The sequence below is a fragment of the Lepidochelys kempii genome, chromosome 1 (genome assembly GCF_965140285.1).
Source record: "Lepidochelys kempii isolate rLepKem1 chromosome 1, rLepKem1.hap1, whole genome shotgun sequence".
Classification (NCBI taxonomy): Eukaryota; Metazoa; Chordata; order Testudines; family Cheloniidae; genus Lepidochelys; species Lepidochelys kempii.
Window position 1 is genome coordinate 276,344,511 of NC_136380.1, and position 14,238 is coordinate 276,358,748.

The window sequence follows — 14,238 nt, forward strand, 5'->3', positions numbered from 1 at the left end:
AAAGTCAAGGTGTGTTTTTCCACTAACTTCAATGGCAGCAGAATTAGATTAGAAAATAGGCTGGAGTCCCTTCATACCAGGTAAAAGGGCTGGAGTGGCATGAAGGGGCCCTAGAAGTTCCAGTTCTGCATGGAGGAGGATTCCCTTGGTGCAAGTACTCCAGACCCAGGACCCCATCACAAGCCCTAGGGTAGAGGACATGATAGGAGCATGGCTGGAGGTGGGGGAGGGATGTGTGTCAGGGGGTCAGGGAGGCTTTTTAGCTTCCAATCATGGTGCAATCTCTATTGGTTGAAGGAACAAATTCGCAATAAATTCAATTCAGTCTGTAGTTCAGGCGTACTCCTGGGATTCCTTGTTGACACTAGGCTCTCACACAGCAGCATCTAGAAGTAATACTTTTTACCATCTCTGATTGGCTAAGGGACTCCCAAGATCTGGCCTCAGTTATTAAACTGAAACTACTGAAAGACACTCAGATACTATGGTCATGAGCATGGTAAAAAAAAACTATATAGAAACAGGAACTGCAGTGCACAGAATCCAGAGATTCCAGGCAGTGCTGTGGTCTATAGGGCAGTCTGGAGGATGCTGCCATATCTTAGGCCTCCAAGGTCTGTCTATGTTCTGGTAATGACCTCTCCAGCCTCTGGAGGAGCCAAGGATTGAGATGTCACAAAGGAAGTGAAAAGTCACCTTAGCCTGACCCTCTATTTGCCTGGCTGCAAGTTGCATCAGCCTTTCTCTCAAGGTTAGCTCCATTAACTTAAATAAGACATTTTAGAATGTTTCAGATAACTAGATTGTGTGTGTTGAGGAACCAGACTACTGGGCTAACTTGTTAACTGTGGAGATTTTAGCAGTTACGGTGGGTAGCTAGACAAGTCAAGTATTTCCATTTTGGCAAATCACCAAAATCTTTATTAATATGCCATTCTTAGTGTCAGCAAATGCTTACAGTACTCGGTCATACTGGTGTGCAGGTTCATAACTAATATCTAAAATACAGTAACAGATAATCAGTCCTTGTTACAATATACAAGAGAATTTGTCATGCATTTCTTACTATAACTCAGTAAAAATACTGCACCTGTATAACTATATCAGTCAAGCGCATACAATTTTAATTTCAGAGATCCTTTTCTCAATAACTTTAGCTGACAGAAAAGCTATATGAAATATAAAAATGTTTAACTATAGTGTAATTCATTATAATTTATAATTATAATGTAATACACTGTAGTGTATTTTCTAGAGTTATATAATGAGACCCATTTTTATATACAGTACAACACACAGTGAGAAAGGTAGAGAAGAATATTTTCTGTATTAATTGCTTCCCCAAAACCAAGCCTGTAATGTGCAACGGAAAACCAGACACCTCAGCAGACTACTTTAGAACAATTTCAAATACGGTAACTTTCTTGAGGAGGGTAAAAGATCAAGTTACCAAAATTGAAAGATTAGTAATTCACAAAACAAAATGTGATAAAGGATTCCTAGGTTTCTTCTCTGATGTTCCTAACAGACTATTATAAATTGTTTTGCTTCTTGGGTCTATTGAAGCTATTCCAAACTTGCTATGTCTAAAAGCTTTAGAAATGGAACTTTTTCACATTCAAACCTGCCTAGTTTGAAAACGATGACCAGTCTAATAGTACAATGCATCAGCGACATTTGGGTGAAGTCACATAAAATGACTAATATCACCAGAATTATTCTATAATTGATCTATGTATAAGATTGTCAAAGTAGGTACTGAAGGAGATCTGTGTATTGGGAAGAGAGCTATGGAAACTGTTCTGAGAGATTTATATCAGATAATCTTACTTTTGAGCTATGCAAAATAATTTAAATAATCCACCGAGATTTATCACAATGTCAGAGTACTTAAATTACACCTACATGGATCACCCTAATCATTGCCTACAGCTCTTTTGATATTAAAAAGAACCCTTTTTAAATCTAGTCTCCAATTAAGGTAATATTACTTCAGTTATTTTATGATACTAGTATTTTTCAGTATCAGAGAAATGGATTAGATTTATGTTTTTATTATAGACAATCAACAAACGTTTTAGATTTCACACACAGGAACTGCGAAAGAGTCAAACAGTTCAGAATTACACTGAGATCTTACTAGACTCTGGCATACTGGTTTAAATTTGGTTTATTAGTTGATGATTTGTACTGAATATCTGGAATCCTGGGAGGTAATTTAATGCACACATTTTGGCAGACCCCAGATATAAAAGATAATTTGGACAAACATTATAAATGTGATAGAAATACTATGGAAATTCTATGGAAATTCATGTTACTGCCTGAGCTGGCATTCGTTACATGACATCTTGGCAATGCGTGAAAATACAAAAAACCCTCAAAACTTTAATTAGTTTGTCACTGATTTTGGGCGTGGGGAAAAACTGAGAAAATGAAAACAAAAATAGGTATTAGTTGTGCCAGTTTTAAAGAGTTGATATTTCAAAATTGCGAACATTGCATCATGTCAAGGAGGATTATTCAAAGTAAGTTCAATGGGAGAGGGACTATCCTTTTGTTCTGTGTTTGTATTGTGCCTATCACAGTGTTTTACTGGTCCATAACTGGGGCTCCTAGGGACTATTGCTATACAAAGAATAAAACAAAAACAAACATAGAAGCATTTTATTTTTTACAGCAGAATTTCTTGCATCCATTAAGGAAAATTCAGGAATAAGGGTATTTTAATTCATATGTGAAGTACAGATGGTGAATGATGTTCAGTTCATTAGAGTTGTTTTGTATTCTCAGAAAATCTTTTAAATCTGAATGTATTTAATGTAGTATCTTTCAAAGACGAAGAAGAAAACAGACTGACAGAACAATACTTCTTGTCCTGTAACAAATCAATCAGTTGTTTCAGTTTTATCTGAGTAGTCAAGTCTCAGCTTTTACTTCTCCTTTGTCTCTTCTTCTGTTTCCGCCTGGGTGGCACCAGAAGTATCACTTCATTTTGTCAATCACTAACAAACTTTGCCTCCAGAAAGGAAATGGTTAAACAAGTAACAATACAGCATGGCAGAAGATAGCAGCTGAAAACAGTTACTCCAGACCTCTGGTCATTTTAAAAAAATTTGTTAAAAGAAAAAAGAAATTAACTTTATTAAAGTCTTTGAATTTCCTTGATTTTGTGGATTTGATAATAGGCCCTTAAATCCCAAAGTTAAGCCAGAAACTCTGTTCTCTTGTGCCAAGATATCTTTAAGGGCTCTGTGATCTTATGAATCATAGATGTTTAGTACCCAGGCACAATGAAGTGCATTACCATCTATTGCTTTTAGGTTTTTAATTAGAATTCTGCAGAATTTCATGCATTCTTAAATGGGAATATTTTTGATATTTTGCCACTTCTGCTTGGCTGCACTAATTTCTAGTATCTTGCCCGCATTTCTCATATTATTTGACAGTCAAGAAAAGTAGTTGATGTGGATACAGTGGAGGTATAAAACATGGCATGCATATGTTATGGTTAAAATACAGGCCACGATTTTATCTGTTTATACCTGCATCCATAACCGTAATAGACTGGAGCATTATCTATGCCGGCGGTACTGGTCCAGTGCAGTATGATACTCATTGTCTGCACCAACCCAACTTTGTAAGGACAGACTACCTTTAGCTCTCCCTAATGATACAAGGCACAGGACTCAGGGTACTTATTAGCATCCTTCAGACCCGTCTTTCTTTGTGCAAAGCTTCTTGGGCCCAGACACAGCATGACTCTGTAGAAGACCCCATGCCCTGCAGGTCTTGTCTTAATTTTTTTCTAATCCTGTGCCCAAGGTTAAGATTGGTAAAAACCTCACATTTTCGTAGAACTCCTGCACTGGAATCTGCTCCACAAAGTTTCAACAAATACACAAATAGAATGCATATACACGAAGTCCCCCCATAAACTAAGCTTTTGGGGAAGGCAAACCCCATAACTGGGTCATGTTAATCTGCAAAAACTGCACAGTCCTCTAGATGTGCTCTCAGTGTACATCCCCTTCACCAATATCACCACAGTACCCAGTGCTTCCACCTATTTACTCACTGCTTCCACCTACAGCTTTAGGCCCTCTCAGGTCCTGACCTGATGGGAGAAGAGGTCTCCTTTGTCTGAGCCCTCTCTGTGACCAGCCCCAGCTAGCCCTGTCCCTCTGTTCTCCCCTTTCTCTCTTTCTTCCCTTTACACTGCCTTCCTGTGCCTCTTATCAGCCTGGGGCTGATGAGCCAAGTGAGTTCATTGATCCCAGACAGCTTCTCCTGGGGCACTAATTAGCCTCTAAGTGATCAGAGTGCAGGCTCATCTATTCACTCCCTTCCCTCTGCCACAGGGCTGCTGAATCAGTACAGTCAGTCATAAAGTGCACCTACCACTGCTGGAACCGGATGCACCCGAGCAACAGAAGTCAGGGATGATTTGTGCTCTCCCATTATGGACTTGCATGGCCCAGTGGAAGAGGTGGAATAGTATCTCTATGAATGTGCTTGTGTATGCGGGCGGGCCCGGGGAAACAGGGCTAGATTACCATGCAATGTAGTTATTATGAATGTCATGTCGTCTTATGAAATGGGTGGGAAGTGAGTCATAGTATGGGTTCATATAAGGAAGTGATTGACACGTGGATTGGTGTACCTAACTGTATAGGAATAGTGTTTGCTTACTAATTCTTAAAATTGTTCCTGAACTTATGTTTAGCTTTATTAATTCAAATCTTGGTTGTATTATGAGATGCAGTGATAGCAATAAACTTTCTTGGTGACATAAAAGGCTTTATTTATAAACATGTGTTAAAACAGTGCAGCAGTCACACACAGCCAGGCAGGCCAGCTGCCATTACAACACCAAAACACCAGTTACAAAAGAACATCCCCAAAATAGGAAAACAAGTGCACACATAACTGAAACACCCTACCGCTGTATGTCCCCAGTCTTCCCTATTCTCCTTTCCTTTCTTTTCTCATTTCCCATGCAGTTGGTGCAGCAGGAGGTGGATGGAGGTATTCAGAGGAGAGGGGGATCAAGATGGAGGGCCACATGAGGTTTAGTTTGCCCTGCCCACCTGCTCATGGGGCCAGACTGCATTGGCCACCCAGACATGGAGTTTTTGCAGCTGTTTTTGGACTCAGGGTATGTCACAAGGGAATCAAGCTACAGTGTGGGAAAGGCACCAGGAACCAGTAATCTTGCAGCCATAATTAAGATGAACAGCTCAAACAGTTCTTTCTGATGAGCCCTGTCCTCCTCCATTAGCCACTGTTCTCGCTCCTGTGCTGATACCTTGTTCTCAGCATTTCCTCTTGCCTCTCAGAATGCCTTTTCTCCAGTCTTAAGTCCCTGTATTTCTGGTACTGAACTTGCTTGTTGGCCCTCTCAAGAACTTCAACCATTAGTTCATCACAGAAATGCTTCCTCTTGGAATGGTCCATGAGGGTACGGATATCAAGCTGTGGAGACACAGCAGCTAGTAGGGGGGACTGCAATAGGACACAATATAGAGCGTCCCAAATATCTCAGTGGCAGGAGCCCAGAATTAATTCTTGTGGAATTTCAAGGACATAAAATGTTACATTTCAAAACTTAACTGCAATATACTGTGAAATGGATGCTTCAGTCCCCAGAATCTCCCTGGACACAGCCTGAGTAACCGCAGTTAAAGCAGTGCAGACACAATGGCAAATAAAAATGCAAAGCTGTTTTTGTTTTACAAAACTTGCATAATTACGTGGGTTGGAGAAAGGGAGGGGGAATGGTCGATGGCCTTTCTACAAAAAGCTTTTTTTATTTTTTATAATCATTTCAGGCCTTTCATATTTTGGAAGGACATAACTGTTCTCATGGTGCCCCATTGGCAAAGGAAGATGTTATTCCAAGCTGCTGGTTGTCAATTTGCAGCGTATGCATCAAAAATATTCAAACATATCATGATTGAACATCACATCTATGAATGGAGTGGGCTGGTGAGCTACCCAAGTGATACTGGAAAATATATGCTTCCACACAATGTGACTAACTATCTGGAATTCCTGCTTCAGGAAAATTTTGCAGCTATTAGCAATCAGGACTGGGTCAGAATCCATGACTGAATGAACAGAATGCTGAGTTAGCTCACTCATGGCTTATTCTGTTATGGCTGCATTCCTCCTTCCTTCCCACAGCACATTTCTGGACAAAACTTCAAACCCCAGTCATACTTGGGATAAATGATTGCGTCACCTATGAACTGCATGCACTACCTTTAACTGAAATGAACTAGTTTTGAAAATGGATCACATTTCCCTAAACACATAGTTCATTTTTATAGGCAGCTCCATAGACCACTGAGTGATTACAGTGTGGCAAATGCACGGCTATGTAATATTATTTTTACGAAACAGGAATGGGCTGAGCAAAAAATCTGTGTCTTTCCAGTAAAAATCCTATTTAAAGGTGTTCATTTTTGTTTTCACTTCCTGGTCGTCATTTTGAGCCGTGTGAGTGGGGGCTGGAGAGAAAGGGAGGCAGAATGCCAAGCTAATTCCAAGACAATGGAAGAGTTAACGCTGATTCACTGAGCTGCTGTTGTATGCCGAGGGGGGTGGCTTCTTTTTTCAACTGGAGATTCTTGGGATACAGAGGAGAAAGGTGATTGACCAATGGGATTGGGGTATACTACTTTCGGATTCCCTGGACCCAAGTTGGGGGGTTGTGACTACCATGCAAAGCAATAGGGCTCAAACCCTGGATCATGGCTTGACACGGGCTTACCCTTGAACACCACAGAGTCCTAGGAGTGGACCCTAGGTCCAAGCCCGAGTCTGAGAGATTTACGCAGACAGAAGGAGGGTTTGCGTTCAAGCCTGAGTCTGAGCCTGGGTTTACACTGCAGTGTACACATACCCCAAGTGGCCAGTGCATAAGCCAGTCCTGGTTTCACAGGATGGGAAACCCTCCGATCACATTACTCATCACAGCTCTATAAGAAGCAGATATATGGAGAGAAGAAGGGAACAAGTCCCCTCACCAGAGAGCATCAGGAACCCAGGATGTTCATTACAATGCTAATCTCATCCAAGCTCCACTGTGGTAAATGAGTAGGCATTTTAAAGAGGGGCTATATAAAACCCAGGGCAGATGCTAACTTTCTATTTTGTGGGTATGTGAATATCAGCTAATAAAGCCCTAAGGCACAGGAAGTTGGTGACATTTGCAAGTGACGGGTGACAAGACCACAAGATATTTGTAGTGACAAGAGCATATGAGTGGTCCTATGAAACAGCAGTTAATAAGGGACTACTGTGTGAATGCAACATCTTCAATTTAGCAAGTCCTTACCTTAGCATAGCAATATTTCTCATGAAAGATGTTTGGTTAGCGGGCTGACATTGAGACTTGAGCATAAAAGGATGCCTATTTGTTAATATTCTGTAACTTCCTTGTATTTTGAGCTACTGGAGGTTGCTCATTCTATGGCTCAGCTGACAACTTACTTTTTATTGTATTTTTATTTGCAAATAATGTATAGAGCAATGAATGGACATATTAGAGGTTCTGAAAACCTACTTCTTTATAGAATATAATTAACACTGTGTGCATACTTTGTACTTTATCCTCAGATTCGTGGGAATGTCTATATCACTAAGTTAATACTTATATTAAAATAATATTAAGTTTTTGAATGAAATTAGTTGAAACTATGCCCAGATAAATTTGTTAGTCTCTAAAGTACCACAAGGACTCCTCATTGTTTTTATGTTAGGAAGGAATAGTGCCAAATAACATAACATACAATCTGGAGTTTAAGAAAAGATCAAACCTAAAAAAACCCAAGATATAATCAGGGTAAGGGTAATATTGAGGTGTGGATGACTATATGGTGGCTGAGGATCAATTCAGAGAATACAGAAAGGATGTGATGCCGATTCCTAGGGAAACAAGAGGAAATGATGAGGCTGACAATTGCTTATTGTTTAGAGAGGTTCTTACCTGCCTTTTGTTAGTAAGTGGCACATGTTCTGGGGATATCCAGCTGCATGAGAGGTTAAACTGACAGAAGAGGCCAAAGGTTTTTTTGTTTTTTTTTTAATGTCTGGTTAAGGGATTGTGACCAATCTCATTCTTGAAAAGGATGTTGACATTGCCAAATATGTTTTTTTACCTCAAGACGAGTTACTGGAATTTGTTCTACATGTGGCTGCATCTGAAGACTACTCATCCCCGAGTTGGGGAGAGTGGCAGCCACACACAGCTTGTTGCAGCTCCCTGATTCAGGGCTGCCTGGTCTCGGAACAAGTTAGAACAGGACTCCTCCACCTCTTACTTAAGCTTCTGGTGTAAGGTCTCAGTTCCACCATGTCCTCAGACCATCCCTGATATTCCCTTTCCGTTTCTCTTTTCCCACCCCCATCCCGTATGCTGGGAAGGATGTAGGAGACAGCTATGCTTGTGGAGATTCCCCCTACACAGGGAAAATTTTCCACTGGGATTTTCTGACCAGTATAAGGCCACTTCACATAAGCAGCACAAAGGAACTTTGGCAGACTACAGAAGCCAGACCAGAAAGTTCTGAATGTAGTTGCTTGATTATGCACTTAGTGCTGCTTCTGGCAAGGAGGGATTGACAGCTGTGCTTCAGTATCTGCACTAGTGTCCAATTCAGATCAGGGTGTAACTGAAAATGTTGGTTTTAAGTTAAGCTCCATTTAGATCTGACTACTTTAGAGTCTGCCTCTTTCACCATGCTGTACCAGAGCAATTAGGATGAAGGGAGGTACTTGACCTAACAGCCCCAATATTGAAAGGGGATTGAAGGTGGGGGCATTTTCTGTGACGGGACACTCACTCTGAAAATCAACGCTCTCCTTTGCCTGGATGGAATATGTGGAAAGGGGATTCCTTACTGGGTAGTCATGGAAGGAGATATCTTGCAACTAAACAACAGATCAGGTCTATACAGATCTAACAACTCAAATTATAAAGTTTTTTTAACTTTTTAAACACTGGTCATGTGCTTAGAAGACTTTTCCAGAGCAGTACTTTCTATAAACAAACAAAACAAAACCCTCTCCAATCATCTGAACAAAATGCATATAAAACCATCCATAATGAAAAGGTTAATTATATGGTACCTTTTGTTGAAATCTAGAGATCTATCTGTCATAAGTAGTCTTAGGTGCTGGTACTTGGCTGGGGGAGGAGGGACTTGCAAATTTTTCTTAACTTTACCTTTTTATCTGTAAGTTGTGTTTCCCCTCTTGAGTGCAAATACTCTTGAATTTAAAAAAAAAACAAAAAACAACCACCGCTTGACACAAAACAGGGATTTCCCATGTTATGCAGTAATGGAAAATGCATTATAGCCAGCAGAGAGAGCTCCAAACATATCACCAAAGAGTTAAACATTATTAATGGAAGGATTTCTCAAGACAGCCTACCATGACTAATGAACTTAAAGGTGTCAACCAATAATTAACTAAGATATTTTATCCTTATGACGGACACAAGAAGTGACCATGCAGGGAAGGAATAATTTTAGCATCAGTCAGCAAAGAGAGGAAAGTACCTTCCAAGATTCACAGAATCATCTCTGAAGCTTGAATGCCAAATTATGATCAATTCTAGAGACACCAAAAACCGTGAAACCTTCACAAATGTATATAAATAGCACCTAATATAATCAAGAGCAGGAGAACTGAGCAAGCATTTTTTTCCTTTGAAATATTCTTCTGAAGGAAAAAAAAATCTAAGCAGCACAAAAATACAGAAATATAAACTTTATATCTAGAAAAGGGAATACACAGAATACAATGAAACAAAGTTCCCATGTCATACACTTGTCAAATATTCCTCTCAATATTCACCAGAGTACTTTTTCAAATATTAATATATTTAACATATAAACAAAATAAACTTCCTTTTATGATGATTTAATATGTTCATTTCTGAAGCACATTACTCCCCCCTCATATTAACATGTGAAGCAATCTAAGAAAATACAAGCAAAATTTCTAGAAGTGACAATCTGCTTTCAGATGAAGAAGTAGAGACCTGCTGTTTTCTACATTTTATACATATTCTTATGTAACATATATTGTAATAGAACTGTTGACTTACCTAGATTTTTATGACTAGATTTCTTGGATTTCATTTTATGGGCCCTCTTCAGCATTAGCTGTGCAGTGGCAATATCTTTAAAACCCCTAAGGGAAGGTGATATTTTACTATCAATATATACACATTTTCACATATCAGGTGCACAGTGTTCTCTCTCTCTCTCCCCCTCCCCCACACCTTTCACATAGAATACAGCAAGAGCACAGGACATCTCATGTATGATACTTGACATACTGAACTACACAGATGCTTGCAGTGCTCATCTTAACCAGTTAAGACATTGTAGTTAATTGACTTGGTATCTCACACGCCGGTTAAAAGTTTAAAACAATATTTTTGACATTTAGAAATAAATACCTACTTAACCAGGGTACCTATAAAAGCCTCTACATCTACAGCTCCTGATGTGTAGAATTCACATTAAAAACAAACAAACAAACAAAACAATAGGATAGATTTGGACATACCATTCTTCTGAAATTTTCTCTTCTTTTTCCGATTTGAAAGACAACTTATTTCTGGGTTGCAAGTCAGAAAGACCTGACATAGCTCTCTTGTCTGACCTGACAAAAGAGTAGCAGAGCAATACTGAAACCTGGGTCAGTAGTAAAAGTATAGTGTGATGGCTTTGCAGCCTTTATTATTCTGCGAACTATTTATGCCTTCTGAAACTCAGAAATAAAAACATCTATTTTAATACTCCAAGAAGGCTTTAATTTTGGGAGTAATAAAAGTTTGCCCTTGATTTTGAATGTTTACATTTCAGTTACAATGAAGTATATTTCAGTCCTTTTCTGCAAAGGAATACAGCCTTGTGAGAAATACTTTTAAATTCTTATCTGTTAGATATCTGTATGTTAAGGCCTACGTTATAAGATTTTTTTTGTTAACATTTTATTATTTACATATTTATAGCCTTTTATTCTTAGAACTTTGATATTTTAATTAAATGCACATTAAACGACTGCAGACCTAATAGACTGTATTTGTTTTATTCAGTTTTAATGAGCGCATTTACTTACAAATCAGTAATTATCTGGGTTACCAATCAAACAGTTGCAAAAGCACCACAAAGAGGAGTACTAATTACTCTTCCAGTGTCTATTCTGGTCCCTGCCAGAGCAGGTACAAGTAGTAATAAAAAAAGCAAATCATTTTGGCTTACCTGCTCTTAAGTTGGGTGTTTTCTGATGACAATGAATGTGGTATCTCATCACACTGCCAGGCTTCATGTGGAGGCCATGGTAAATTAAATGAATTATGATCGGAACGTTGAGGCCTAGCAAACTTGTAAGTAAAGGAATATATATATATATAAAAAACAGTCAGTGAATAGTATTGTAACTTTGGCCCTGATCCTACAAACGCTTACTCATGGGCTTGACTTTATGCACAGGAGTAGCCTTGCTGATTTTAATGAGGCTACTCACATATGTACTTAAACATGAGTGTGTTTGCAGAGTCATGCCCTTTGTTTGTATTTCAGAGGTATAGTCAAAACATGATAGGTCCATCGTAGACCTTCTCTTCAATTAACTAAATGCTCTATGGAATATTGCAAAAAAGATGGTGTGTTTAATTATATCTCAAAAGCAAAAAAAAGTTTAACTCACTATACATTTATGAATAGCCATTATTTGAATCCAGGCAAAAATATTTTAAAGAATACTTTGCATATAGCAGAAGAAAAATGGAAAAAAAACCCTAAAACAAAAACAAAAACACCCCAGAAAGCTGAAACTTCAAAGTTTATCAAATAACTCACATATATTACAGTTCAGTGACCTTTAGCTGTTCTGAAAGTCCTCAGCTGTTGCTATATAATGCAGACTTTAGTATTTTTAAAGTACTGTGTCAACGAGCAATTTTTAATCCATTGCCAAATGTGCAGATGAAGCACATCATCTTTTTTTTTTGAGCTACTGTGAAGTAAAGTGTTGAAAGAAATCCAAAATAAAGAAAAATTTAAGCAAATGAAAGAAAAGCTACATGAAAAATTACATCTGGGGATGAGGAGGAAGTCAGAGGCTTCTAAAAGTAATTGTGTTTTTCAAGTCAATAAATTGAAGTATTAATCACCCCGGTGTAGCATATCCTCAAGGAATGAACAAAGACTGAAGACTAAGAAGTTTCCATGACATGTTACCTTTGGCCAGTGCAGCTGGTTTGTGAGCAGCAGTGTTTTTGAAGGGAAGCGGGTGGAATCCAAAGCTAGCCATTCTCTCTCTAAGGCAGCCTGTATGAATGAGTAAAGTCAAATAATGCACTGATAAAAACAGTTTAGATAATTTCTACAAAGTCTCTTTTAAAGTCTTGCAGATTGATTCAAATGTGTACACGTTGTATATCAGAATTGCCACCTGCAATGTAATCACAGTCACAATTCTGAAGTGCTGCATTGGATTGATTTCTATTATTATTTACTGTTTGTATTATCATTGCATCTAGGACCATAATCATGGACCAAGACCCCTATTGTACTAGGTGCTGTAGAAATAGAACAAAAAGATACATATAAATCCACAATTAATAGTTATTTTCACTCAGCTGTTTCTATCCTCTTCTCAAATTCTCTTTATTTTACTCCAACAACTTTGCTAAAATAAGCAAATAAGAGCCACTAAAACAGAAAACTACAGAGCTAAAGTAGTTTTCAAATATTAATATAAAGGGCACAGAGAAGCTTGTTAGCTTTTTTTGAACAATTATTATTTTAAATCCCTGTTTGCATGCCTGATTCTGTCACCCTTTCTCATGTTGAGTTGTACTTATCTGGTGAAGAGTCCCACTGAAATCAATGTGTCAAAATGTGCAAACATTCACTAAAGTAGTCCAACTGATTTATAGCCTAATAGAACAAACTTGCAAGGGTCGCAGAATCAGATCCTGAAGGGTATTTTATTTTTTCCTAATTTAAAACTCAGCCAGTCTAACTTTTTTCTTACACTTAATTGACTTTTTCTACCATATTTTCTTTTAACACTTTTAAACAAGTGATAGAAGTGCACATCCCGATGAGAATAAGTAAGTACCTCTAAGAGTCTGGCTTCTCTTACTGAAGACTCAGACACTCAGATTGCTCCTACTTCAGCAGCAAAGAACCTTGCAGTTCATTCTAATCCTACTCCCTTTTCCAAAAACCTCTAATTTATGTGGCTAGAACATCTTTCTCCCATTTATGGAATATTATTAGGTTGCATTCATTTCTGCCTCCATCAGAACTCCCAGCTTTGAATACCTTAAGACGTGATTACAGTAATTCTTTATTGGCTAGCATGCTTTACAAGTCTTTGCATAATCTTACGTTGGTGAACGATGGGTGCTGCCAGATTCTTTCTGAAGAGGAGATGACAGGTTCATATTTTACCTATTTTGAACAGGTAACCTTGGATGATGGTCAAATACTATACTAATTTTAAAACAGCTCTTATCTATATGTACTATATGATGCTGAATCATCATCCTTCCTCCATACTTACTCAAAAATTCCTGAAACAAGGTTTTTCAGAGTTTATAGGCAAGTTTTAAATCATAAGAACTCTTCCATGTTAGACTCGTTTCTATAATTTCCTTAAGCTTGATATGATGGAATTAGCCATATTTGGTATTTGGGGTTTAATTTCTTTTAAAATCTAGATCAGATTCTATTACCTCTTCGTTTATATCTGATGTAGCATCGCTGTTCTTTCCCATTTATCGTTTAATTTCAAGAACAAAGTTTTTTAGGTTTTCCTTTAAACCCCTTCACATCAGTTGCATGTTAAGGAAATATCAGCGTGATAAAGTCAAAACACATTTGCCAGATAAATTTATCATGCACCTATGATGGTCTCATTCGCCCTCTGTCCACTCATCAACCCACTTTGGAATTTATTCTAACACTCCTAACCAGTGAGCAGCTTCAAACCACCCCTCATTTTAAAACAAAAAAAACCTCAAAGTGCCACTCTGAATGTGAATTCTGTTTTTGCACGCCACACCTTAGAAGCCACCAATCTGAGATGTAAGATGGACAATGTTCAGACTCAGAAACAGTGACTAATTCAAGGTTTGATAGGTCTATGACCAGCAGAGCTAGAATTGGGAACTTCCCAGATTTTCCACACAGAACTTGCTTC

General features: G+C 38.3%; 1 protein-coding gene across 1 annotated transcript in view; it reads right to left on the minus strand.

Annotated features, from left to right (window-relative positions):
- Positions 1-14,238, minus strand: part of LRRIQ1 (leucine rich repeats and IQ motif containing 1) — a 187,922-nt gene that overhangs the window by 69,473 nt on the left and 104,211 nt on the right. The window contains exons 19-22 of the mRNA XM_073327613.2: positions 12,267-12,356; positions 11,286-11,407; positions 10,588-10,683; positions 10,121-10,206 (exon numbers count right to left, since the gene is read on the minus strand). Of these exons, the coding sequence (XP_073183714.2) occupies positions 10,121-10,206; positions 10,588-10,683; positions 11,286-11,407; positions 12,267-12,356 (394 nt within the window). The remainder of the gene's footprint in view (positions 1-10,120; positions 10,207-10,587; positions 10,684-11,285; positions 11,408-12,266; positions 12,357-14,238) is intronic.